This window comes from Carcharodon carcharias, chromosome 4 (genome assembly GCF_017639515.1).
Source record: "Carcharodon carcharias isolate sCarCar2 chromosome 4, sCarCar2.pri, whole genome shotgun sequence".
NCBI classification, from domain to species: Eukaryota; Metazoa; Chordata; class Chondrichthyes; order Lamniformes; family Lamnidae; genus Carcharodon; species Carcharodon carcharias.
The window spans coordinates 153222300-153249898 of NC_054470.1; the positions used below are offsets into that span (position 1 = coordinate 153222300).

The 27599-nt window shown below is 39.7% G+C and overlaps 2 protein-coding genes across 2 annotated transcripts in view; one reads left to right on the forward strand and one right to left on the reverse strand.

The window, feature by feature from the left end:
• Positions 1-253: 253 nt before the first annotated feature.
• Positions 254-14180, reverse strand: ak6 (adenylate kinase 6). The gene is made up of 5 exons (XM_041186423.1): positions 14058-14180; positions 8539-8631; positions 7624-7682; positions 3051-3196; positions 254-762 (listed from the first exon to the last, which is right to left on the reverse strand). The coding sequence occupies exons 1-5, from the start codon at positions 14086-14088 to the stop codon at positions 573-575; spliced, it is 519 nt and encodes a 172-aa protein (XP_041042357.1). The 5' UTR covers positions 14089-14180; the 3' UTR covers positions 254-572.
• Positions 14181-14305: 125 nt separating this feature from the next.
• The window catches only part of rad17 (RAD17 checkpoint clamp loader component), a 68469-nt gene continuing 55175 nt past the window's right edge, over positions 14306-27599 (forward strand). Inside the window, exons 1-4 of the mRNA XM_041186442.1 lie at positions 14306-14415; positions 18854-18970; positions 21063-21344; positions 26650-26733. Coding sequence (XP_041042376.1) covers positions 18926-18970; positions 21063-21344; positions 26650-26733 — 411 coding nt within the window. The 5' untranslated portion in view covers positions 14306-14415; positions 18854-18925. The remainder of the gene's footprint in view (positions 14416-18853; positions 18971-21062; positions 21345-26649; positions 26734-27599) is intronic.

A 27599-nucleotide genomic window follows, 5' to 3' on the forward strand; every position in this document is an offset into this window, starting at 1 on the left:
TACCCCCCTCTACCAGCTTATATTTCACCTCATTTCTCTAATTCCTTAGTTCTGATGAAAGTCATACAGACTCGAAACATCAACTGTATTCCTCTCCGCAGATGCTGTCAGACCTGCTGAGTTTTTCCAGATATTTTTGTTTTTGTTTTGGATTTCCAGCATCCGCAGTGTTTTGCTTTTCTCTTTTCAGCAGTTTTATTTACCCATTTTTCTTTTTTTAAAAAAAAAAGTCTTACGTACTCAAACAATGTAATTTGTTTAGAAAAGGCACTATAATTCGATTTATAAATGAAGAAAACAATCTTTTTCACATCTTTCACCATCTTCATACATCTTAATGCAAGAGCAAAATATTTACAATGATCGCCACTGAATTTTGTTCATAAATATTTGGCAAACAATTAAATCTTTATATAGCCTACATGTTGTTATTCACTGCTTAAAATACCAGCAATTTCTCACACTATATTGTTAAGTCAGCTGAATGAAAATCAGCTATCTCCTCAGAGTACAATTGGCAATTGCACATCAGTCTGTTGTCTAGGCACAAGCCCATCCATAACTGCCAGCATTTAATTGTTATCTTTCATCCACTGTTCAACCCACTGTACAATCTGTTCCAAATTCCTTTCTAAATCTTCGGGCGTGTTGCTGGGTAATTGGTGCACAATCTCCTCTCGATATGACTCCATTGCCTCTTCATATATAGTCTGAAAAATCTCACACTGTATGTTGTCCTGAAGTTTCTTTCCACTGTAACTCCTGAATAAAGATAAAAATAAAATATCAATTGTCATTTCATGAAATAACTTTTCTTGATCACTGAAAGCAGATTTTTTTATGTTAACATGTTACAGCAACATGAGGGAAATGAGAGAAAAACTGACAGATTTAAACAGACTTGTAGAATGGTGCACATATTTTGTTTCAGCAATGGAAAATAAAAGGACAGTTCACATCAAAATCCATAATAGGTTATGTGTCACGTCAAAAATACAACAGTAAAGTTGATCTTGCATGGGTAAAGATGAGACCAAAAGTTCTGCAGCATATGTTAGAATTTTATCAATAGACTGGGGAAGAGAAGGGCAGGTAGGTAAGTTCAATCTTTAACTTGCAGTCATTCAAACCTGGCAACTTTGTACGCAATTTACATTTGTTCTTGACTGGGTCAGAGGGAAAGTGAGATCAGTGGAAATATTCATCCACTGTACTAGGTGAATTCGAGTTGGCTAAGGTGGAATAACATGAACACCGATTGTGAAGATATAGAAGCTTTGACAATCCTGCCTTCCAAGCTGAATAAGTATAATAGTTTGCCCAGTAGTATGGAAGTAAAGCCACTATATCCAACCTGTTCAGATTATTAAGGTCCCAGATTTGATCTCTAGTTTGTGCTGAATTAACAAATTTCAGATAGAGCAGCAGAAGTGCTACAATTAACATCAATGCTCCTGGGATAGAAAAGGGAGACAACAACAGCAGCAGCATTTATATAGCACCTTTAACACAGTAAAACATCCCAAGGCACTTCAAAGGAGCTTTATCAAACAAAATTTGAGAGAGTCATATAAGGAGATATTAGGATTGATGATCGAAAGCTTGGACAAAGAGCTGGGTTTTAAGAAGCATCTTAAAAGGAAGAAAAAGAGGAAGAGAATAAGAGAGGTTAATGGAAGGAATTCCATCCTTTAGGGCCTTGGCAGCTGAAAGCATGGCTGCCAATAGTGCAATGATTAAAATTGGGGATGCTCAAAAGGGTGGAATTGGAGGAGCGCAGATATCTGAGGGTTGTAGGGCTAGATGAGATTAAAGAGATAGGGAAGAATAAGGCCAATGGAGGGATTTGAAAACAAGGATGAGAGTTTTAAAATTGAAGAGTTACTTAAATAGGAGCCAATGTTGATCAGTGAGAATAGGGTGATGGGTCAACAAGTTTTGGTGCAAGTTAGGGCACTGGCAGAGCTTTGGATAAGTTCAAGTTTATGGAGGGTAGAATGTGGGAGCCAACCAGTAATGCATTAGAATTGTCAAATCTAGAATTGACAAAGATAGGGATGAAGGTTTTAGCAGCAGATAACCTGAGATAGGGCCTGGGTCTGGCGATGTTATGAGGTGGAAATCAACAGTCCTGGTGATGAATGAGGTTGGAAAATCATCTTAGGGTCAAATATGACAGCAAGGTCACCAGGGAGAGGAATGGAACCAGTGGCTAGGGAACAGAGTTTGTGGAGGGTGGAAAGACAAAGGCTTCAGTCTTCCCAATATTTAATTGGAGAAATTTCTGTCCATCCAGAACTGGACATCAAGCAGTCAAGCATTTTAGAGGCTGTAGAGGGGTCAACAGATGTAGCATTGAGGTAGAGCTAGGTGTTTTCAGCATATGTGTGGAAACTAAATGCTCTGTTTTTGGATGATACTTCAGCGAGAAAACATATAGATGAGAAATAGGAGGTTGTCAAGGATAGATCAAGGACACCAGATGGAATGGTGTGGGAGAAGGAAGAGAAGCCATTATAAGTAATTCTCTAACTTCAATTAATGGAACCAGGTGAGAGCAATCCCACCCGGATGGACAAAAGCGGAGAGGTGTTGGAGGAGGATGCTGCTGTCAACTGTGTCAGATGGGGCAGACCGCTTGAAAAGGATGGGGTCGGTGGAGGGCCCAGAAGGATTCCTTCTCTTCACTGCTGTCCCGCAGCACCTTCCACAAACACGCTCATGTTAAAACTGGGTTAAAAACAAGATTGGACTCAACTGAACTTACCATCAAGTTCAAATAGCCTGCTGACATGCGGAGCAAAAGTTCACAGCCAGCACTCAAGTAAGGTACAGGTAGGTCAATGGAACAACATTACTTACCATTATCCTCACTTAATCAATCCTTGCCCCCCTCACCAAAATTCAATTGCTGAGTCAGTGGGATGGTTTTTTTGGGATGGCTTTGGGGGAAATGGACTTAATGTAAACAGGACAAATGTGCACCAAGAATATTTTGGGTATAGTGAATTTTAGATGAACAGAAACATCAAGACAAACACTTTTAGTACCTGTTTTCCAATCGGTCATACAGAATTGAATTATCTGTACGAAGAACAAACACAATATGGAACCAGCGCTCTGGGAAAAAGTCACAGCCATGGTAATCCACAATTATCCCACCTTCACTCATCTTATCATCAAGTTCATCAACCACCTGCAAACAGATAATTCTATTAGGAGATAAATTTATGTGAACATGCCAAAATAGATATCAAACACACACACGTGCAAAGATATAGATACACATATAATTTTGGCTCAAAATTAAAACAGTAGGAATGAACTGGTGACATGCCTATGCACTGTCAAACATTTCTGTTCTTGTAAAACTCAGCTCGTAACACTGTTCACAAAAAAGAAATCCTTCGATAAATTAATGGATAAATTTTTCACTCTGAGCCATGCAGAAAAGGATTGTCCCAGGCTCATTCCAGATCTGCACTGAGTTTAGAGCAGTGACGTAATGCTACAATTGGTCTCATTACCTTCATGATTGCTGGGTGGGTGGAACCAGCCAAATTTTTGTCCATAATCACCATCCAGTGACTTGTGTTATAAAGTGTGCAAGTTTGGATATTAAGCAAAGTCACTAATGAGCTTTGCTCTAATGCCCACAGGCTGATACAGCCTTCCAATCTAGTACACAGATGAAAAATTGCTACTTGGATGATGCGTTGAAGGGCTATTGCAGCCTGTAGAGCCTTAGGGTGACAAGAAGCAGAGCCAATAAGAGAAAAAAAAAACCACACTGGGTGCACATTGTATTAATAGGTTATTGAGAGTATTTGACTTATAGATCCCTCCTGAAACATGACCAATAAAAATCCAGCCACATTAGGCTCACATAGACTGCAAGACAAGAACAAGATATCCTTATTCTTGTGAAAGATTCAAACTTTAAAAGCTGAACCTCATCAGCTAAAAACATAACAGCAGTATATAATGGTGTATCCACGAAGTTGAGAGCTACATGGATGGCACATTTGTAGATGTGGTGACTCCACAGCTTAAGAGTATGCAGGGAGAGAAAGAATGGGTGATCACCCAGACAGTCAAAAAGAAACAGGTATGTTGTCCAGGAGTCCCCTGAGTGCATCCCACTTTCCAATCAGTATTGAGTTCTGAATACTGATGAGAATGATGGTTAATTTTTAAAAATTCGTTCATGGGATGCGGGTGTCGCTGGCTCAGCCAGCACTTATTGCCCATCCCCAATTGTCCTTGAATAGAGGGCATTTTAAGAGTCAACCACATTGCTGTGGGTCTGGAGTTGCATGTAGGCCAGACCAGGTAAAGATGGCAGATTTCCTTCCCCAATGCACATTAGTAAACCAGATGGGTTTTTATGACAATTGGCAATGGTTTCACAGTCATCTTTAGGTTTTTTAATTCCAGATTTTTATTGGATTCAAATTCCACCATCTGCCGTGGTCAGCGCACTACCCCTAGGTTTCCAGATTACTGGTCCAGTGACAATACCACGAAGACATCGCCTCCCCCCATGTGGGGAATGCAGGCAGAGCCAAGTCCATGGCACCACAGGGAGCTATACAGGGGGGACGACAAAGAAGACCAGGACAGCAATAGTGATAGGAGATTCGATAGGGGAGTAGATAGGTGTTTCTGCAGCTGAGGACCCGAATCCAGGATGGTATGTATTGCCTCCCTGGTGATAGGTTCAAGGATGTCCCTTAGTGCTGCTAAGCGGTAGGGTGAACAGCCAGCAGTCGTGGTCCACATTAGTATGAATGATGTAGGTACAAAGATAGATGTGGTTTTGCTATTAGAATTTAGGGAGCTAGGTAGGAAAATTAGCAAGCAGGACCTCAAAAGTAGTAATATCCGGATCACTCGCAATGCCATGAGTGAGCATAGGAGGATAAAGCAGATGAATGCGTAGCTGGAAAGATGATGCAGAAGGGAGAACTTTAGATTCTTGGGAAATTTGAGATTGGCTCTTGAGTAGATGGGACCTGCACAAGCCATAACAGAGCCAGGGCTTAGTTTCTTGTGGGGTGCTTTGCTAATGTTTTTGAAGAGGGTTTAAAACATGGCAAGGGTGTAAGGACCAGGAGATAATATCAGAGTGGAATACCAAGCTTCATAAAATACTGGGAGACACAGACAGCACTAGAATACGTAATAGTAATGTATTAGGTGGGGTCAGAGTAAGGGAGAAAGTAATAAAATCTCAATCAGGGTTAATGTGCATGTATGAGAATGCATGGAGTGTGGTAAATAAGATTAATGAGTTGCAGGTGCATATTGCCATGTGGAAATGTGATGTTTCATCAATAGCAGAGAACTGGCTCAAAGAAGGGCAGGCCTGGGTGTTAAATATTCCTGGATACAAGGTGTTCAGGAAAGATAGGAAAGGAAGGAAAAGGGGGAGGGGTGGCAGTATTGAATAAGGAGAACAAGGCTGTGCTGGAGAAAGGGGATGTCCCAGAGGGGTCAAGGACAGAATCCATTTGGCTGGAGCTAAGGAATAAAAAATGTGCAATTACATTGTTCAGTGTAGTCTATAAGCCACCGACAAGTGTGAAGGATGTAGAGGAACAAATTTGCAAGAAAATTGCAGAGTCGTGCAAAAATTATACAGTAGTTAGAATGGGGGACTTTAATTATCTGAATATAGGCTGGAATAGTAGTAGTGTAAAAGGAAAAGTAGGGAAAGAGTTCCTAGTATGGGTTCAGGAAAATTTTCTACAGCAATATGTTTCCAGTCCAAGAAAGGAGGCACTGCTAGACCTGGTTCTTGAAATGACGTGAGCCAAGTAGACAAGGTGTCAATCGGAAACTATTTAGAAAGCAGTAATCATGGTATCTAAAAGTTTACGCTGACTATGAAAAAGGACAAAGAATATTTCAGAGTAAGAATAATTAACTGGGGGGAGTGCCAACTTCAATGGGTAAGAACAGAGCTGGACCGAATAAATTGGAATCAAAGGTTGGTAAGAAAAATGGTAGCTGAACATTGGGCTATCTTCAAAGAAGTGATAATTCAGGCACAATCAATGTATATTCCCTCGAAAGGGAAAGGTAGGGAAAACAAATCCAGAGCTCCCTGGAAGACAAAAGGGATGGAAATTAAGTAAAAGAAGAACAACTGAGCTTATGACACTAGGTAGAAAATACAATTGAGAACCAGGCTGAATACAGAAGGTTCAGAGGGGAGGTGAAAAAACAAAAAAGAGAAGCAATAAGGGAGTATGAAAGAGACTGACAGCTAACATAAAAGGAATCCTGAAGTCTTCTATAGGCATATCGTAAAAAGATGGTAAAAGGAAGAGGAGAGCCCATTAGGTACAAGAAGGGGATTTACACATGTAGGCAGGGGCCATAGTTGAGGTATTAAAATAATAATTTGCATCTGTCTTTACCAAGGAAGAAGATGCTACCCAGGTCATGGGGAAAGAGGACTTAATTCAGACACTAGAAGGGTTGAAAATTGATAAGATATGGGGATTTGAAAGGCAATCTGTACTTCAAGTTGATAAGGCATCGGGACTGGATGAGATGGTTCCAAGCATACTGATGGGAGTGAGAAAGGAAATTGCAGAGGCACTGGCTATAATTGTTTAGTTTTCTTTAGAGTCAAGGGTGGTGCCAGAGGACTGGAGAATTGCAAATGATACCTTTGTTCAAAAAAGGATGTAAAGATAAGCCCAGTAATTACAGGCCAGTCAGTTTAACTTCGGTGGTGGGGAACTTCTAGAATCAATAACTTGGGACAAAATTAATATTCACGTGGACAAATGGAAGTTAATTAAGGAAAGCCAGCATGGATTTCTTAAGGGAAAATCGTGTTTAACTTGCTGGAGCTTTTTGAAGAGGCAACAGCTTGGATGTGGGCAATGGTGTTGATGTGGTGTACATAGGCTTCCAAAAGGCATTTGATACAGTGCTACACAACAGACTTATGAACAAAGTTATAGCCCATGGAATAAAAGGGACAGGAGCAACATGGACATGGAATTGGCTGAGTGACAGGAAACAAAGAGTAGTGGTCGTGGGCAGTTTCAAAATTTGAGCCTGCTCCACCATTCAATAAGATCATGGCTATTAGTTCCTTTTAATATCTTGAAAGCTTCAATCAAGTCATCCCATAACCTTCTGAATTCTAGGGAATACATCCCTAGTTTGTGTAAACTCTCTCCCTTGGAATCCAGGTTTCATTTTACTAAATCTATGCTGTACTCCCTCTGAGGCCAGTATGTCCTAACCAAGGTGTGGTGCTCAGAACTGAAGTACCACAGGTGAGAGAGGTAGGCATTAAATATGTTAAATGTTAGTCCATGAACAGCTGAAAAATTATTGTTTAGGGATTGTGAAGTTCATTTCTCCCCACCCAAAGTACGTACAATGAAGATAAAATGATTGGAAATTTGTCCAACTGTCTTGTTTCCATGACTGAGCAGTTTGATCAAAATGCAAAACCTCAAGGAGAGACTATAAAGTTTGCAGTAAGCATTAAACTAATTAATTGTTAAACAAAAAACAAACATGAAAAAAATTAATTTGCTCAAAAACGTACAATTCATTTTGTATTACAGCATTGTTTTGTATTGCAAAACTCACCCTGTCTTCATCCAGAATGGGACATGAGTATTCTTCATCATAGCCTTCATACAGATTACCTTTACAAGAACATTAGAAATACAACACAGTTTACATACCCTTTGTGACCAACACGACCAATTCTGAGAGAAAGCGATGCATAAATTAATTACATCAAGATACATCTTGCAATGATAAAACAAGCAAAACACAACTGCAGCAGTACATAAACAATATAAAATCATGGAAGAATGGGCAGTGATTATTACTTTTTATTGCTTTGCTATCTAAATGCAAAATGTCTATCCATTTATTTGAACACAACGTACTTGGATAAGCCTTGGTTAAAGAAATCAATCGGGTAAACTGAGAGAGAAGTGTGAGAATCACTACCAAAATAGGGACAGCTATCTGCAGTATTTTTCAAGGTAAATACTTTTCATCACCTTGCACTTTCACTAACATTCAGCATCCTGGAGTTGCAGATTTAGACCTCTTCAAAAGTAAAAGATCTTGTCCTGACTTCTAAGTGTTTTGAAAATATACAGATGCATTACTTTTAGCAATACAAAGACCAAAAACAATACGTCTGGCTGCTGAAAGTCTTTTCTGCAACTTATGAAAATTCAGTACTGGATTAACAGCTTGCTTAAACTCAACAAGTTAAATCAATTTATGATAAAGAATCTTCCATGCCACCAGTTCCATTAGTCAAGAAATTAAAGGTCTATATTTTTGAGTAGTAATAACAATCCAAGGCTCTCAAGAATTACCAATCTTTCTGAGAAAGAAATGGATTTTTAGAATTGCCTGCTATCATGTTTTTAATAGCCGAGTTAAATTGGGTTAGAAACTGATTAGGTTAGATTATAACTCATTCTGTCCCAGCAATTACCAGATTAACAGTTTTAAATATTCTTTTCAATTCATGTTTACCTTCTTTTGCCAGTTCTCCCACATTAATGTATGTCAGTCCAGTTCTTCCAGCTAACTCTTTCCCAAGGGTCGTCTTCCCAACACCTGGAGTACCTGTCAGAATAGTAAGTATAAACAATATTGTGACCTATCATTAAAACAGCAACATGGAGGCTCAGCAATAGTAAACATAATCTAGGTTAACCCTTAAGACAGGCAACTCAATATTTGTACAGCTTACTGTATGGTGTTCACAATCTGCTAAGCAAAACGATAGGCTACAAAAACAAAGTTATTTGCCCTTATTTTATTTACATTTCATAACCCTCCATGTTTTATGTTCTTGTCCTCAATCCTTACTCTGTCCCATGCCAGTCCTTCACCCCCATTATGCTCCCTCAAATCCAACAGGTGCAGACTTCAGTGTTATCTGATGCACGAACTGAATTATCTATTCAACAACAGATCAGGCAGGACCACATCAAGTGCTATCAGGCCCCAAAGTTATCTGCCTAAATTGGCCATTACCTCAATATCACCTTGGAGAGCAAAAATAATCATCAGCTTTTCTCCATTAGTTACCATTTCCTTAAACTCCTTTCCCATTCACAAGTAATATGTGCTAGGAACTCCTGAATTACTTTGCCTACTTGTTCAGCTGTCTATGCTGCTTTCCCTCCATTCACTTGTCCATCAAGTCAAACCTTCCTTCTCTCTACCTTAGTCTCCAACCAATGCCTTTGTCAACTTTTTAATCCAATGTCCTCTCATGCCCTCTCTGGTCTCAGCTTGCACATGAGACAAACCTTCTGCTCCCTTGATGCTATTCCCAAAAAACTGCTGACCACCCAAATTCCCTTACTGATCAGACATTGTTAATTATGGTTCCCTCTCCTCATGTACGGTTCCTCTTTTCAAAACTGCTTCTGAAAAAAAAAAACTCCACTCTCAGCTACTCTGTCCTTGCAAATTACTTCCCCATCTCCAACTTAATTTTCCTGTCCAAAGTCCATGGAGGTACTGCCATCTCTGAAATCCATTCCCATCTTTCTCACAACTCAATGTTAGCATTTCTCCAATCACATTTCTACTCCACCACAGCCTTAATCAAAAGCATGAATGCCATCTTCGGTGACTTTGACCATGGCGCACCATCCCTTCTCATCCTTCTTGACCTGCCTGCAGCTATTGACGCTATTGACCAAACCATTCTTTGACGTTTCTCCTCCATAATAAGGCTACTCTCACTTGGTTCCACTCTTAACTATCAGATTGTAACCACAGAATGGCCAGCAATGGTTTCTCCTTCTACCCCATTACCAGTGACGTTCAATGATTCATCCTTTCGCCCCTTCTCTTTCTCATCTACATACTGTTCCTAATGATAGCAAAAAGGTGTCATCATCAGTTTTCTCCATTAGTTACCATTTCCCTAAACTCATTTCCCCTTCACAAATAATGTGCTAGGAACTCCTGAATTACTTTACCCACTTGTTCAGCTGTCTCTGTTGCTTTCCCTCCATTCACTTGTCCATTAAGTCAAACCTCCCTTCTTCTCTCTACCATACATATGCAAACAATGCCCAGCTCGAACTCTCCACTGTTTCTGACACATTCAATTGCCTATGTTCTCAGACTGTTTGTCCAACAATCCAGTCCTATATGAGCCACAATTTTCTCCAGTTAACACCAAAGCCATTATCTTTCACTGCCACCACAAGCTCAGCAGCCAGGGAGTGGGATGGAATCAGTGGCATGAGTACAGCCTCAGACAGAACAAGTTTTCTTGCAATTCAAAGTCCCACTCGACTATAAGCGGATCTTCCGATGCCGAATCTTTTATATCACTTCCATAGCATTGTCTGCCTCCACCTTAGCCCATCTGCTGGTGAACCCGTGTTCTGCTAATAGCCATCCCTCAATCAACATCATTTTTAAAAAATCCAGGCCTTTGTCACCATCCAACTTGATTTCCTGGCCAGCTTCCCATCCTCCACCATAGATAAAATTCAATCTAATTCAGAATACTGCCATCCTTTTCTATTCTTTTGTTGTTTTTTTATAATCAAACTTCCATGAAGTGCCTTGGAATGTTGTTCTAAAAAAGTCTTGCATTTACAAAGCACCTTTTGCAACTACCAGTACTTAACAGCCAATAAAATACTTTTAAAAATTAAGTCACTGCAGCAAATTTGTGCACAGCAAGCTCCCGCAAATGATAACGATCAGATAAGGTTTTTCAAGTTGATTGAGAGATAAATATTGGCAGGATACTGGGATAATGCTCCTGTTCTTCTTTGAAATAGTACCATAGGATCTTTTATGTTCACATTTTTTTAAATTCATTCATGGGATGTGGGTGTCACTGGCTGGGCCGGCATTTATTGCCCATCCCTAGTTGTTCTTGAGAAGGTGGTGGTGAGCTGTCATCTTGAACTGCTGCAGTCCACATAGTGTAGATACGCCCACAGTGCTGTTAGGGAGAGAGTTCCAGGATTTTGACTCAGCGACAGTGAAGGAATGGTGATATATTTTGAAATCAGGATGGTGAGTGTCTTGGAGGGGAATTTCCAGGTAGTGGTGTTCCCATGTGCCTGCTGCCCTTTTTCTTCTAAGTGGTAGCTGTCTTGGGAGGTGCTGTCGAAGGAACCTTGGCCAGTTCCTGCAGTGCATCTTGTAGATGGTACACACTACTGCTGCTGTGTGTCAGTGGTGGAGGGAATGAATATTTGTGGATGGGATGCCAATTAAGCAAGCTGCTTTGTCCTGGGTGGTGTTGAGCTTCTTGAGTGTTGGAGCTGCGTTCATCCAGGTAAGAGGAAAGTATCCCATCACATTCCTGACTTGTGCCTTGTAGATGGTGGACAGGTTTTGGGGAGTAAGGAGGTGAGTTATTTGCCACAGGGTTCCTATCCTCTGACCTGCTTTTATAACCTAGCCACAATATTTATATGGCTCGTCCAGTTTGGTTTCTGGTAACGCCCAGGATGTTGATAGTGGGGTATTCAGCAATGGTAATGCCATTGAATGTCAAGGGGCAACGGTTAGTTTCTCTCTTGTTGGAGATGGTCATTGCCTGGCACTTGTGTGGCACAAACCTGAGACAGCAAATGCAGCCTCAGTTCAAGACCTCTTCTGAAAGACAGCACCCCCAATAATGCTGCACTCCTTCAGTATTGCATTAGAGTGTCAGCCTTGTTTTTTGTGCTCAAGTCCTGGACTGGGACTTAAATCCATAACCTTCTGACTTAGAGGCAAGAATCCTACCACTGAGCCACAACTGACACCTGAAAATATTTTCCATTAAAAGTACTCTAAAATTTCAATTTGTTGTCTTTCATAATGTGTGCGCAAAGATAAAGTACACACAGACTCAAATGAAAAGACAAACAAATGTCTTCAAAAAGTGTCCATTTAATACATGAATGACAATACATCAATGATATCAAATTAGGAGGAACAGTCAAGACTGAGGACGGCAGTATGATGACAAGACAACAATAATAAATTTGCAGGACAGCATGTAATTCCCAAATTAATTTCAACATAGATAAGTGTGAGCTATTATATTTTGGTAAGAAAAATAAGGAAGTCAAATATTACTAGGAAACTTAGAATTTAAATAGGATAGTGAAGCAAAAGCATCTAGGAGTACAAATACACAAATCCTGAAAAGCAGTAATGCAGGTCAATAAGGTCACAACAAAAACAAACCAAACATTAGGGTTTATTTCTAGAGGGATAGAATTTAAAAGTAGAGATGTTTTGCTAAACTTGTCTTGAACTTGACTATGGACCACGTTTGGAGTATTATGTACAGTTCTGGTCAACATATTATAAACAGGATAGAGAGATACTGGAAAGGGTGCTAAATTATTTATAAGTTTGGTACAAAACTTCTAGGTTATACATCATGAGGAAAGGATGAACTCTCCAGGTCTCTTTCTTTTGGCTTGATCAGAGAAGGCTAAGTGGCTGACCCAATTAAAATTATGAAAGGTTTTGTTAGAATAGACACAGAGTGAGCTTCCACTTGTGAAGAGCAAAACTAGAGGCCATCAATTGCAAGATAATAAACAAGGAATTAAATATGAAATTCAGAAGGCATTTCTTTACTCAGAGGGTGGTGAGAATGTAGAACTCAGCACCATGGGAGTACTTAAGGAATATAGCACAGATGCATTTACGGGCAAGCTGGATAAGCATATCAAGAAGAAGGGAGTCGAGCATGACACTGCTAGAGTTAGATGAGAAATGAGAGCAGAACATAAACACCATGGAACCAGTTGAACTGAATGGCATGTTTCTCTGGTATACTCCGTGCATTTTTATGTAGTCAGTCATGTTATGTGTTACATATGAATAAATCACCCTGTGCTCAATGAGCTAAATGGGTTGCCAATACACTCCGATATAAAAACAAAAAAACTGCGGATGCTGGAAATCCAAAACAAAAACAGAATTACCTGGAAAAACTCAGCAGGTCTGGCAGCATCGGCGGAGAAGAAAAGAGTTGACGTTTCGAGTCCTCATGACCCTTCGACAGAACTTGAGTTCGAGTCCAGGAAACTCGAACTCAAGTTCTGTCGAAGGGTCATGAGGACTCGAAACGTCAACTCTTTTCTTCTCCGCCGATGCTGCCAGACCTGCTGAGTTTTTCCAGGTAATTATGTTTTTGTTTTGCCAATACACTCCAATGTACAATTCTCATCCTGTCTTCAGATTCCTACTGCTTTACTCCTCCCCATCTCAGTAACCTTTACCAACCTTAAAACCCTCCAAGAACTTTGCATTCCTCCAAAGTCTAGGCTATAAACTCCAGAAATCACTCCCACTTGATTGGCACCACAACCACAAACATTCACTCCCCCAACCACAGAAGCACAGTAGCAGCAATAGCATCTACAAAATGCACCGCAGGAATTCACCAAAGCTCCTTAGACAGCAGCTTCCAAACCCACAACCACTACCATCTAGACGGACAAGGGCACCAGATAGATGGAAACACCACAACTGGAAGTTCCCTCCAAGCCACTCACCATCCTGACTTGGAAATATATCACTACTCCTTCACTGTCGCTGGGTCAAAATCCTGGAACTCCCTTCCTAAAAGCACTGTGGGTGTACCTACACCACATGGACTGCAGCGGTTCAAGAAGGCAGCTCATCACCACCTTCTCAAGGGCAACTAGTGATGGGCGAAGCACACATCCCGTGAAATTGCCTTAGGACATTTTACGATGTTACAAGCGCTATATAAATGCAAATAATTTTAGAAAGGTAGTTACACATTGGTTTATTAGGAATGACTGACATTCGTTTTCAAAATCGCTCTCATTTCAACAGTCATAACTTTAGAAAAAGAACTCATCCCATTCACGTGGCAATTAAAAACCTAACCGAGCCACGACCGCGTAAAACAAAAAGTAGCGAAGAAAAACTGGCCACGGTATGATAGATAGAGAAAGAGAGCTCGTTGGTGGGGGTAACAGTCCCCACTCCAGCAAAGCTCAGCTCCCAGGCAGGGCTCGAGCTCCTACCTGTCAGCAAAACGTTCGGCTGCTTCTCCATCTTCCACCCGCGTGCCCACGGTCCTTCCGTTATCCGCGGCTTTCTCCATATGTGTCATGGCTCGTCCTTTCCGTACCAACCCGAACGATTAAATAAATTAAATATCAACGATTTAATCCAGCCAGATTTGTGATTAATCCGAACGGAAAACATTGACTCATTAGCCCATCGCTCCAGCATTGAACAACTGCAGGCAACTCTGAAGACTGCTAAACTCGGCGCCGGGAGAGAGGGAGGTCCCCAGCGAGCTGTTAGTGTTTTTAAATCGGGCGGAGCTGAGTGAGACCTGGAGCAAGTTGGCGATGAAAAGACGCGCCTGATGGTCAGGTATGTATGTACATTGGAGATTCTAGCTTTATAAACGTTGCTGTTCCTCGGTAATCTCTAAACGGCTTTGATCTTACCCCGGTCCTGGAACAACCTTTCGGGAAGTAGCCAGGTTCCTGCCGCATGTCTGGGGATAACATCCTGGGGACATCCAGTTCAGCTCTTCGCAGCTATTGCCTCGGTAAATTCGGATTTCTGAATGAGCAGACATTCCTTTCACTGATGTAGTCATCGTGATGTAGGTAGAAACCAAGAATCTCTCTCAATTCTCCACGCAGTTTGAAGTAGGCTGTTGAATTTTTTTTTGTTTTTATTTAGGCTGTTGTTTTTGTTTGCCCTACACTTGTCAGTTTCCAATGCTGCGTTTTTTGCATCTTTGAAATATTCCTCACTCGTACCACTGTTTCTGTCCTTGAGCTATTAAAATCCCAAAGCGTGCCTCAAGAATTGATTGCACGGAAGTTCTTTCTGTTGCCCTGTTTTTCACCTCTCAAGCTCCCGTTAGTCCAGAGTTCTATTGTCTATTTCTTCTCCCGCGTCAAACTCCTCTTCCCCCCCTTTAATGATCGCACCCCCCCCCCCAAAAAAAACAATTTGAAGGCCCGTGAGCTCATTTTCAAAACACTCTAGTCTTCACCTGTTTTTCAGCTGTGTCTCCCGATCGACACATCCTAATCGTCTGGACCTGGATTATTGCTTGTGCTGCACTATCTCTAATCAACAATCAAATTTTTTTTTTCATTTCAGATGTGCTTGCTGTTTCGAGCTCTTCTCAAAACCACTTTGCCTGTTTCTCCCTTCCTTCACTTTCCTTCAAGCTTTGTTAAAACTTGCCTCTTTGATTGTTTTTGGTTCTCCATCTTAAATACATTTGAGTTCTTGATTCATAGTATTGCCCCAACTGCTCCCCTTAGTGTAAAAGCAAAGTGCTTCTGTATAGATGCATTTGTTTACATGTAGTGTTATATTCTTTGTGAAGAGCTAGGAACTAATTGCTATGTGAATATATATCCTGGGATGCCATACTTGCTGCTGCATTGCAGTGTCTATCAGCTACATGAAGAGTAACAAGTGCACTCAATAAAGTTCCAGCATTTTGAGTCTAAGGTGTGTTTATTCCTAACTTATATGAGCTAGAAGACATAACATAAAGTGTGTATATATACTACGCATAAAATTCAAGGATGAGAAATTTCTGCCTTTTGGTGGAATTCTGAGGTGCAGAGGGATCTAGGTATCCTAGTGCATGAGTCACAAAACATTAGTATATGGGTACAGCTCGTAATTAAGGCTAATGGAATCTTATTTTTTCTTATGAGAGGAATTGAACATAAGAGGATACTATGCTTCAGTTATACAGAGCATTGGTGAGACAGCACCTCGAATACTGTGCAGTTTTGGTCTCCTTATTTAAGGAAAGATGTAAATGCGTTGGAGGTGGTTTCAGAGGAGATTTACTAGATTGTTATTTGGAATGAGCGGATTGTCATATGAGGAAATGTTGGACAGACTGGGCTTGTTTCCACAGGAGTTTAGAAGAGTGAGGGGTGACTTGAGTGAAGTATACACATCACAAAAACAGAATTACCTGGAAAAACTCAGCAGATCTGGCAGCATCGGCGGAGAAGAAAAGAGTTGACGTTTCGAGTCCTCTTCAACAGAACTGTTCTCAATCAACCCACTCAATCTAATAATTCCACCCACTTGAAGTGGCCTAGAAGCATTTGCATTCACTACAGATTATAAAAAGTGTTATAATTACTTGATTCCCTGTCAAAGAAAATTTCAGACCTTCTTGTCTTTGGCCACCAATTTTCAGACATTGTCTTTGGCCCTCATCCCTGAAAAGTGAGTGAGGGGTGAATTAAATTTTTGTGCATTGATATTCAGCAGCTTTGTTATTTGGGTGTGTGACATAGCTATAAAGAAACCAGGGAGTTGCATTCAAACAAACGAAACACATTTTTTAAGTGTATGATGCATCAGAATAGATTACATTTCTGAACCTGTGTAGGACTTGCAGCAAATCAGTGAGAATTGGCAGGCACACATTGTATTGGTGGAGGGTAGATATCTATCAATCTTACTAAAATGTAAACCAAAAGGTTTTAATGCCGCTTCAGGTATGGAATCATGAAGTGGTTGTCTGGGAGATGATGATGCTCCTTATGAGCTTCAAATGTCTTATGATCAGTTGCTGCAAATTTGAAACTGAACTTAATTTTCACATGTTATGGTGTTTCTTGCATTCTGTCCTGCATGTCTTTTTGAACTTCGTTGCACTTCAGTCAAGCTCCAGCTTTCAACTTGCTTAAAAAGTGGCCGCCTCAAAATGCTTGTCCTGATACCAGATGTGGTCCTCTCTATGGCTCTAAGCTGTTTGATGGGTTTAAGCTGCCTGCAATTTGTTTGACACCTGTGTTTTGTAATATTCAAATTAAGGATTCTGTGATCTTCGGAGTAAAAACTGAATTCCATAAACAATTTACCTTGATGTTTTTGCATTCCTGAAATGGAATGTTTGAAAAATTCAAATAATTAAAAAATAGGTAATTTTCAAAATATGAAAATACTGGTTTTAACTAATTTCAATTCAGTACTTTTATATACAAATATTAAAATCTTGAATTATTCTCCGCCCAATTTATGGACGAAAGCAAATTGAGTTTTTTGATCATGGCTTGCAATTTTCTTTCTGCGTCTCCTTAAATAAGATATCAGAGTCCAAAATAGATCATTCTGTGGCACAGAAGGTAATCCCTTGCCTTTCTTACAGTATACTGGGAGTTGAGATATTGAGCAGAAAGTTTTATTTCAGGTGATTGTTAATATAAGGAAGGACAATATTGAGGAGTGATTGAGTCATTCCTTTATTCCCTCTTGCTTGTAAATCATTCAGTACCTACAAATGATCTGATCCAAACCTTCATTGTGGATAGAGGTACATTGGTACTTTTTTCCTCCAAAGAAACTTCTAAAGGAATAAAATTGAGGTGTTAGTCTTACCCTGGTCTACGTAAAATTCATTGCCTTCCAATTGATCTTCATGTTTTTAACTTGCTTTCTCTTTGCTCCTTTCTGAAACTTAAGATATGCTGTGATATAATTTAATGGGCAACAACCACCCTCTTCTAAATTATTGCCAAATGATCAGATCTTAATAAGTGAACATACCTTTATTGACCTCAGTGTCCCTGAGGTTAGAAAGGCAAAGGGAGAAAAAAGTTTCTGTTTGGACACTTTCTACTAGTGTGTTGTTCACGTGCCTTCATGTAGGGTAAATGTTCTTCATGTGTGATCATGTAAAATGATTATTAACCATGTATTTGTAGGAGCCTAATCAGGTTACCCCGTACACTCTCTTTCAGCAAGGATCAATAGATAGTGATCAAGAGCAGAAATGACAGCTGATTTTGCAACCCTCCTTTCCCTTCCCCAGTTAAAGGATATTGAGGTCAATTGTAGTTCCCCCAAGTGAGAAACAACCACTAGCCATAAATCAGCAATTGAACTGGAGTTCTTGGTCTCAATACCACACTATCCAATGGGGTAGTGTTTCAAATGTGCATGTGGTCCGCGATTCCCACACAGATTGCACCCAAAATTACACCTATTTTGAAGTGTTGTTTTTCCGGGGTTTTTTCAATAACTGATTTTCATATCACCAAAGGCAAAGTCTGCCATGGATCAGTGCAGTTGGGCAGTGTTTTAAAATGTATTTCTTTAAAAGTTGCTTTATTTTTTTAAGAAGTAAATCCTTGTTATATTTGAGTGGTAGCACAGTTTTATTAATTAAACCTCTTTACATCTGTATTATGTAAAATAAGCATTTTAAATCACAGCACCTATTCATCACCTGAGAATAACCTGATTTTAAATGACTGAAAATGGCTTTTTAAAAAATATAAGTAACTATTTGACTGTTAGTTCAGGGCAGGTTTGTCAATTCCTCAATAAATTTGAAAATAAAACTTTCAAAATGTACCTATTAGTGTCCCTGCATCCAAAAGATCCAGCTTAATGTTTGGAACTGTCTCGTGCCTGTGATTGAGTGCAATTAGTGGAAACTCCCAATAGTGGCGAATTCACTGGTGAAGCCACATTTGTGGGCGAGACCTGCTTTTAGTACAAGTTTCTTAAAATTGGTACAAAAGATCACAAACTTGAGTCATGCTGAATACCATATGTGCCCAAAATTCCACAATCCTTTGCCCCATTTATGCTGATATTGAAGGAATTTCACCAAATAAACCAGCACAATCGAACAGAAACTCTAGGTCCCAGGAGTTCACCCACTAAGTTTTAGCATTGACTGGCAAAACTATAGACTTGTCCCAGGGTGTCAATTTACATTTTATGTTAATACAAAATACTTAGTAATTACAAATAGAGGTAAATGATTTGAGTTAAAACTTGGCATTTTCTTTCCTTCCTGAAGCTGAACTTGTGAGAAGTGACTTTATTGTTGAAGGTGCAGAACGTAGCTCGCTTATGACTATCAGCAAAGTTGATGATGTCAAAATCTTCTGTCAGCAGAAAGGTTGTTTCTGCGAAGGTAAATGTGTTTTACAATCAGTATTTTGGAATTGGTATTTTTGTGTAGTGTTACAGTATCTGGGTTGAGAACACAATATGTTCAATTGTTTCTATTTTTTTAAATGGAGAAGTCCAAGCTGCGATGATAAGTTAATTATTTCACTTTCACAGGAGCTACTTTTACTTTTGATGCTAGGAACATTACAGCTTTGACTGCTATTCAAGACATTAATTTTTCTAACTTGTCTCAACAACTATATGTGGTAGGAAGTAGCATAGATGGATTTATGGGGAAGCTAGGTAAATACATGAGGGAGTTCTGATAGTTAGATGAAAAGGTAGGAGGAAGCTTGTGTGGAGCATAAATGCCAGCACAGTTGGGCTGAATGGCCTGTTTCAGTATCGTAAATTCTATGCAACTTTGATTCGGTCAGTAGATAATTTAGTGTTTCATGCTGAGCTTTAGAGAATGAGACATAGGTTCACTCACTGTTCTGGGTTATTCTTATCTGAGACAGCAAGCAGTGCCTTAAGATCCCAGGGCAGGGGTGGGGGTTGGGGGGTAAAATTGGCCATCCTGTTTCTCACTGCTGTCCAGTGACCTCTGCTGAAAAACTGTTAGTGCCATCAAGCAACTCAAAAATTAATTTAACAGAAGTGCTCCCTTTTTAAAGGGGCACAAACAATAAAGAAAAATGGAACAAAGCAAGCTTAACAATTAACTCATAAAACTGTTCTTACTGTCAATTATGCACTTTAGATGCCCCCACCCCCCCCCACTCCCCTTTCCCTTCACAGTGCCCATTGCTCCCAAAAGTCCTTAATTGGATGCCACCTACTCCTCCAGGGAAACCCGGATGCAAATGTTACCATGGAAGAGAGACAGGCAGCCAGAGCAAAGAACCCCATCAGCTCTGTCTATCTTGGAACTGTTGACAACCAGCCCCAGGAACACACCAACTAGACAGTTCCCCTACTTGCCTCCATGAGGTGACAAAAGGTCAGGAGCATCGCACTGGATTGGAGCCAGAAATGCAGCCCTTCAAATAATGGAACACACTCTCTGTCTAGACTTACCAATGAGGAATTTCAACTACAAGAGAGATACCAAAGGCACTGAACCATATTTCAGTTGCCACACAATTTTTAGGAGCAGAGGGTAAACTGGAGAGAGAGAAGAAAAAGCTTCTGGTAACTGCTCTGTTTTGTAAACATTGGACTGTATATTTTGAAATTCATGATTTGGGTTGGAGTTTCTAATTAAAAAAAGACAATTTAATATTGTTTTATGTTGATATTTGTCTTTTGGAACAGGGAAAAATATAATAAATTTATCATAGCAAGAGACTGTATTTCATAAACAGTGTTATTGCAAATTGAACCATGCACGATAGGGTGTGCTGTTTAACACCATTACCATCCATAATGCATTACATTTCTTGAAAAAAATGTTCTGGATTCAGACTAAGATGGTTTATTTTTCTGTACCTGGCCTTTCCAACATAGAATAAACTTGGCATTTCTGTAACACAAATTTTAAGAGATTTTAAACAACTTGTAAAACTGCACACAATGTTGATACTGCATTTCTTTAGGTAATATTTAATTTCATTAGCAGAAATCAAATAACAACAAATATTCCAGCTCAAGAATCCTGCAATTTGAAAATTAAAAGAATTCAAATCTTCTTGCATGATGAAATCTGCTGTTATGATGAAATTAACTTTTGGAACCAAATTATATTTATAATTACATCATATGATAAAACTTAGATTATGCAAACTCACAATTCTAGGTATTAACTTTGCATTTGAAGATATGAGGAATTCCTCAAGGTCTGTGATAAATGCTTGGTAAGTGATATTGTTTCTCACTTGGCCAATATTAATTTCTGAATCAACGTCCCTTTAAAAAGCAGATTATCTGGTCATCAGATTGCCGCTTGTGGGAGTTTGATACGTGCAGGTTGTCTGCCACATTTTCTATATTACAATAGTGACTATACTTCAAAAGTACTTCATTGGCTGTAAAGTGCTTTGGCACATCCTTGAGGTCATGAAAAGCATTACAGTATATAAGAGAGTCTTTCTTTTCCAAAATTGTTATTTTAGGTGACAAACTGGGTGAGTCCGTCTTTTGATGGTATCAGCAACTCTACCTTACCATTGACTGCAGACAAAAAACCATCTAGCAATTCAGGGTCAAGTAGTGGAGTTCAGAAAATTCTTTGGACAGAAAGAGACAAAACATTGCAGTCCTTCATCTTAAACAACGCAAAGAGCCAAAAAAGAGCAAAAGTATCTGATGTGGAGCAGATTTTTGATCGCTGTAGACAAAACTCATCTTCAAATCCTAATGAACCCTGGGTGGATGAATATAGGCCTCAGACACAGGTATGTACGTGATACATAATAAACTCCATGATCTGTTTCCCTGAAGTTCAGGTGTATAGATTTTGAAAAAACTTTTCCACACTTTCTTTGTAGCAGAAAAGGTGACTATTCAATTTGATAATTGCTTAGGATATGATTAAGGTGGTGTTACAACTTTCAGCTATGTTTTAGATTTTTTTTGGACTAATGGCACCAGTCTGTGTAGTAACTCTGAGACCTCCTTGTTATATAAATTAGATAGTGATCCACACACAAATTTTATTTGATAATTATCTTTTTTATTTGTTAATGGGATGTGGGCATTGCTGGCTAGGCCACCATTTATTGCCCATCCCTAACTATCCTTGTTCAAAGGGTATTTAAGAGTCAACCACATTGCTGTGGGTCTGGAGTCACATGTAGGCCAGCAGATTTCCTTCCCTAAAGGATATTAGTGAACCAGATGGGTTTTTATCACAATCAGCAATGGCTTTGTGGTTATCGTCAGACTTTTAATTCCATATTTTTATTGGATTCAAATCTCACCATCTGCCATGGTGGGATTTGAACCCAGTTTCCCAAAACATTGCCCTGGGTCTCTGAATGATTAATCCAGTGACAATACCACTACGCCACTGCCTTCCCTCATGCTTCTGTGAAGTGCATTTGTTTGTTTTACTATATTAAAGGTGCTATATTAATGCAAGTTATTTGTGTCTATATGTGACTGATAAACAATTTAATTGAACAAGGCCAGATAAGGTTAAGTTTTGGCAAGCCTGTTATTACGTGGCAGGTGATGTGTGCCAGGCAGACCAAATTCACAAGGGAAACTTGGCTATGTTATCTCACAGCTTTGCATTTTGTATTTATTACAAGAAGATTTGGGCACTGAATTCAGAAGTAATTAGTTCGCTAACACCTTTTTAGAGATTTAAAAAAACTAAATTAAAACATTTAACAAAAAAGATGTCAAGCACATAAGATTACAGTTACTTAATATTATACTGCTAAAATTCCTAATTAAACTGACTCCTGACTACACACCTCCTTTTAAGGCAACAATCCAAAATAGAGTTTAAATTTAAATAGCAAGCCAGTAAATTTACTACAGTACCCACTCAACAGTGCAATCCCAAAGGCTTTTCTCCAACTTTAGTTACTGGACACAACAGACTTTTGCAAACATGGCTAGAAGCTTCCCTAAAGCTTTTTTTTTAAAAAACACACTCCTTTTAGTTCTTATGGCTTCACAACAACACCTTCCTTCTTTATATATGTTCTCTTTCTTTAATCATCTGCAAATTCCATTGTTCTATATGTTTTTGGAAATGTACTTTTCTCATAATAGAAAAGACTTTTCATTTTGCCAATATGGTCAGTCTGTTTTTGGAAAAAATAAACATAATAGCCTTGCCCTATTTATGTTGTTAGTTATAAACATCCTACCATCCCTTTGAAATCCAAATAACTCCTTCATTTATCTAAAAATGCAAATTTCCTTCACACCCTACATACTAGGACTTCATCTGTGTTTACTCATTAGCATTTCAAATGCCTTTTACCCCTAACTTTTGATAATTTCAAGCTTGCAGTCTATCTGACTCTAATTAAATCACACACAACCATCTACACTCTCACCCATAAACCTACTTTATAATAAACCACCATAATATTATGAAACTTATGGGTACGTGACGAGCTTCATTTTAATACTATATAACTTTAGTCACTCCTTGTAAATTGGAAAAATATGACACTTTGTTTATTAGCATGCTAAAAAATAACATTCCCTTTTCTTTTCTTGGCCTAGGCTGACTTTCTTCTTTTGAGATTTGGCCTGTTTCTGTGTTAATTAGCAGCCTTGTGGGAGCTGACCTTGCCAGTAGAGTTGCCAATTAAACTGATTGACCCTTTCGTCCGATGATGGTTTGGCCAGACTATTTCACATTGTGTGTGTCTTAAATGAGTTAAGAAATCCCCATTGCTTAACCAGCTTAGTGGCTACTTATTACCTTGAGTAAGCTAATTAATGTAAGGTCCACCCTTTGTCCTGGTGCACGTTTGTGGTTTCACTTCAATTTAAAATAGTGCTTCAGTGTAAATCGCATTGAGATCTTTTATGTGGAAAAGTGATTTTAAAAATCCCATGCAAATTAAATTTGTTTTTTTCAAACTAGGGGAGAAATTCCTCCTCTTTTCCATATTAACCCTCAGTCTTGTCAACCGCATAGTTCCTGCTAGCAAATGATTTATCCTTTTGACTTGGAAAGAACTGAAAGGTCCATGACTAGCAGACATATAATGCAGCTTGACAATATTGAGCTGCAGGACTAAGAGACAGAAATTAAAAGTGTGCCCTTTCACTATCGAAACAGATTAAAAACAATTGTCATTTTTGCTTATACTCACATATAAAACTAGGCTAATATTAATGCCTCCTTATTCGCAAACAGAATTCAGCTATTCTTCATGTTGTATTTAAAATTAACAGTTCAAAGACTACAAGTGAGTCTAAATTATGGAAGCATACACCTGGAGGTTAGGACTATAAAATAAGCAAGCATCAGGCAAGATTAGAAGGAATTTATTTTCCCTACAGTGTCAAAGATCGACAGAGTAGGCTTCCAATTCAAGCGATACTTTTTTAAGGAAAAAGTCAAATGAGTACCCGATTAGGAATAGGATTGAAGTCTACAAAGAACATGCCCATTCTCAATGATAACAGAGACCAGTACGTGAGTGTAACAAGCAAGGCTGAAGCATTTTGTAGCCATGTCCTCAGCTGGAAGTGCCGGTCAATGATCCATCTTGGCCTCTTCTTGAGATCCCCAACATCACAAGCAAGCCTTCAGCCAATTCATCAAGAAAAGACTGAGCGTACTAAATGCAGCAAACGCTCTGACAACGTCTTGGCTGTGCACTCTAGAAAGAGCCATGCCTCTAGCCAACCAGTTCCAGTACAACTACAACACTGGTACCTACCTGGAAAAAAATGCAGGTACATTCTGTCCACAAAAAACAGGACAAATTGAATCTGGCCAAAATGCTGCCCCATCAGTTGACTCTCCATCATCAGCAAAGTGATAGATGGTGTAGTCAGCAGTGTGATTAAACAGCATTTACTCGCCAATAACCTGCTCGATAATGCCCGATCAGTTCCAGGCCTCATTACAGTCTTGAACAAAGGAGGTGAATTGCAGAGGTGTTTAGAGTGACAGCCCTTGACATCAAGGCAGCTTATTACTGAGTGTGGCATCAAGGAGCCCAAGTAATTTTCAAATTGATGGGTATCAGTGGGCAAATTCTCACTTTGTTGTCCCCCTTGGCGTTTTACCTAGCATAATGGAAGATGGTTGTGGTTGCAGGAGATCGATGATCTAGTCCCAGCACATTGCTACAGGAGGTCCTCAGGGTGGTGTCCAAGGCACAGCCATCTTCAGCTGTTTCACAAATGACCTTGCCTCGATCAGAAGGTCAGAAGTGGGGATGTTCATGGCTGACTGCACAATATTCATCACCATTCGCGACTCCTCCGATACTGAAGCAGTCTGTGTCCATATTGAGCAAGAGCTGGATGATGTTCCAGCTTGGGCTGATAAGTGGCAAGTACTGGCCACCAACGTCAGGCAATGACCATCTCCAACAACATAGAATCTGACCATCTCCCATTGACATTCAGTGGCATTACCATCATAAATCCCCCAGTATCAACATCCTGGGGGTTATTATTGACAAGAAACTGAACTGGATTAGCCATATAAATACTGTGGCTATAAAAGCAGGTCAGAGGCTAGGAATCCTGTGGCAAGTAACTCACATCCTGACTCCCCAAAGCCTGTCCACCATCTACAAGGCACAAATCAGGAGTGTGATGGAGTACCTTCCTGGACGAGTGCAGCTCCAACAACACTCAAGAAGCTCGACACCATCCGTGATAAAGCAGCCGCTTTATTGGGACCCCATACACCATCTTGAACATTCACTCCCTCCACTACCAAAGCACAGTAGCAGCAGTGTGTACCATTTACAAGATGCACTGCAGCAACTCACCAAGGCTCCTTCAACAGCACCTTCTATATCCATGACCTCTACCACTTAGGACAAAGGCAGCAAATGTATGGGAACACCACTACCTGCAATTTCTCCTCCAAGCCACCCACCATTCTGACTTGGCACTTTATCACCATTCCTTCACTGTTGCTAGGTCAAAATCCTAGAACTCCCTTTCTAACAGCACTATAGGAGTACTTACACTACATGGATTTCAGCAGTTCAATAAGGTGGCTCACCGCCACCTTTTGAGGGCAGCTGCGGATGGGCAATAAATGCTTGCCTAGCCAATGAGGCCCACACCCCGTGAAAGCATACATTTTTAAAAATCATGAACCTATTCTGAGAATCTTGCTTGTATTTGATTTGACAGCCTATGCTAAGATTTCGATCATAGCAGAAACTTCCTAACCTGGAAGTTTCCGCTAACTCCTTTGCAAAGTTAATTTTTTTAAAAATCAAATATTACACTATTGATTTGTTTGATAAAATGACTAAAAGATAACTGAATCACTAAACTAAACACTAGTAGACAGTACCCTAGGCCTTATTAATAGGGGCATAGAATACAAGAGCAAGGAGGTTCTGTTAAACTTGTATATAAAACATTACTTTGACCTCAACTGGAAAATTGCATTTAATTCTGGGTGCCACACTTTAGGAAAGATGTGAAGGAAGGCATTGGAAAGAGTGCAGAAAAGATTCATGAGAATAGTTCCAGGGATAAGGAACTTCAGTTATGAAGATAGATTGGAAAGTTGGGACTGTTCTCCTTGACAAAGAGAAAGTTGAGAGGAGATTTGACAGAGGTATTCAAAATCATGAGGAATCTTGGGAATTGGGAAAAACTGTTCCCACTGGTGTAAGGATTGAGAATGAGAGGGCACAGATTTAAGGTAATTGGCATGAGAAGCAATAGAGGCTTTTTCACTGAATGGTTAAGATCTGGAATGTGCTGCCTGAGAATGTGGTGGGGGCAGGTTCAATCAAGGCATTCAAGAGGCAGTTGGATTATTATCTGAAAAGGAATGTCCAGGGTTGTGGGGAGATGGCGGGGGAATGACTAAGTGAATTGCTCATTCGAAAACCAACACAGAGACAACAGGCCAAATGACCGCCTCCTATGCTGTAACAATTTTGTGATTGTGATCATAAGCTAATTTATTATATGTCTTTGAGTTACTGAATGCATTATTTGTGCTATGTATTACTGATACTATGCAGCTATGATGATGTTTCTCTTAATATTATTTTGTGTTCTGTCCTGTTTCAGAGTGAACTTGCAGTTCACAAGAAGAAAATTGAAGAGGTTGAAAATTGGCTAAAAGCCCACACAATAGAGAGACATCACCACCAGGTGAGTCACTTCACCTGTTTTGCTTTCATTCTTTTGTGACTTTCAATGGATTTTAAATTTATCCCTAGAGTTTGGTCAAAATATTAATACAATTTCTCCAGAGCAGCAGAGGAGTTGACCAAGGCTAGTGATCAGAACCAAAGGACATTTATGGGTCAAATTGTGCTCCCAGAAAGCCAGATCAGAATATCGCTGAAAGCAGTCTACTCCTCCATCTGGCTCCAACTCCAAGTGTCAGTTTGGCTTAATGGTAGCACAGGTCATGGTGTCATTCAAGTCAGAATTTGAGAACATAGCCTTGCTTAAAACACCAGTCCAGTGCTGAGGGAATGCTTGTGACATTATTTGCTTTGTACAAATTAGCTGCTATGTTTGTTCACAAAACACTACTATCTGTACTTCAAAATTAACCAATTGGATGGGAAATACTTAGCAATGTCCTGAAGCTCTATGGATAAGCTTCAGATATATCTACATTTGACATGATATTCTCAGTCTGGCAACCACAAATGAAATTTTATGAGCAAAGGAGACCGTTGTGTGTATATATATATATATTGAGATCTCACCAAGGCATTCGACCATGTGAGCAGGGGCAGTCTGTTTAAGCTGCTGGAGAAAATTGGCTGCACACCGGAGCTGCTCAGTGTGCTCAGATCTCTTTCATGACAACATGATGAGCAAGGTCAGCTATGAAGGGGTAACATCTAGGCTCCTTTTGAGATGCACAGTGGGGTCAAACTGGTCAGGTGGGCAGAAAAATAGCAAATGGAATTCAACCCAGAGAAGTGTGAGGTGATGCATTTGGGGAGATCAAACAGAGAAGCAAAGTTTAAGAAGTGTCCAGCAAGGGAAATTGACGAGGT

What these genes read in the sequence shown, in the direction of transcription:
- ak6 (XM_041186423.1), bottom strand. Translation starts at nt 14,088, where the DNA reads ATGGAGAAGCAGCCGAACGTTTTGCTGACAG. An exon ending in GCCGAACGTTTTGCTGACAG is followed by an intron (nt 8,632 to 14,057) that starts GTAGGAGCTCGA and finishes CTATTCTGACAG; the next exon opens with GTACTCCAGGTGTTGGGAAG. An exon ending in CCATTCTGGATGAAGACAGG is followed by an intron (nt 3,197 to 7,623) that starts GTGAGTTTTGCA and finishes ATCTGTTTGCAG; the next exon opens with GTGGTTGATGAACTTGATGA.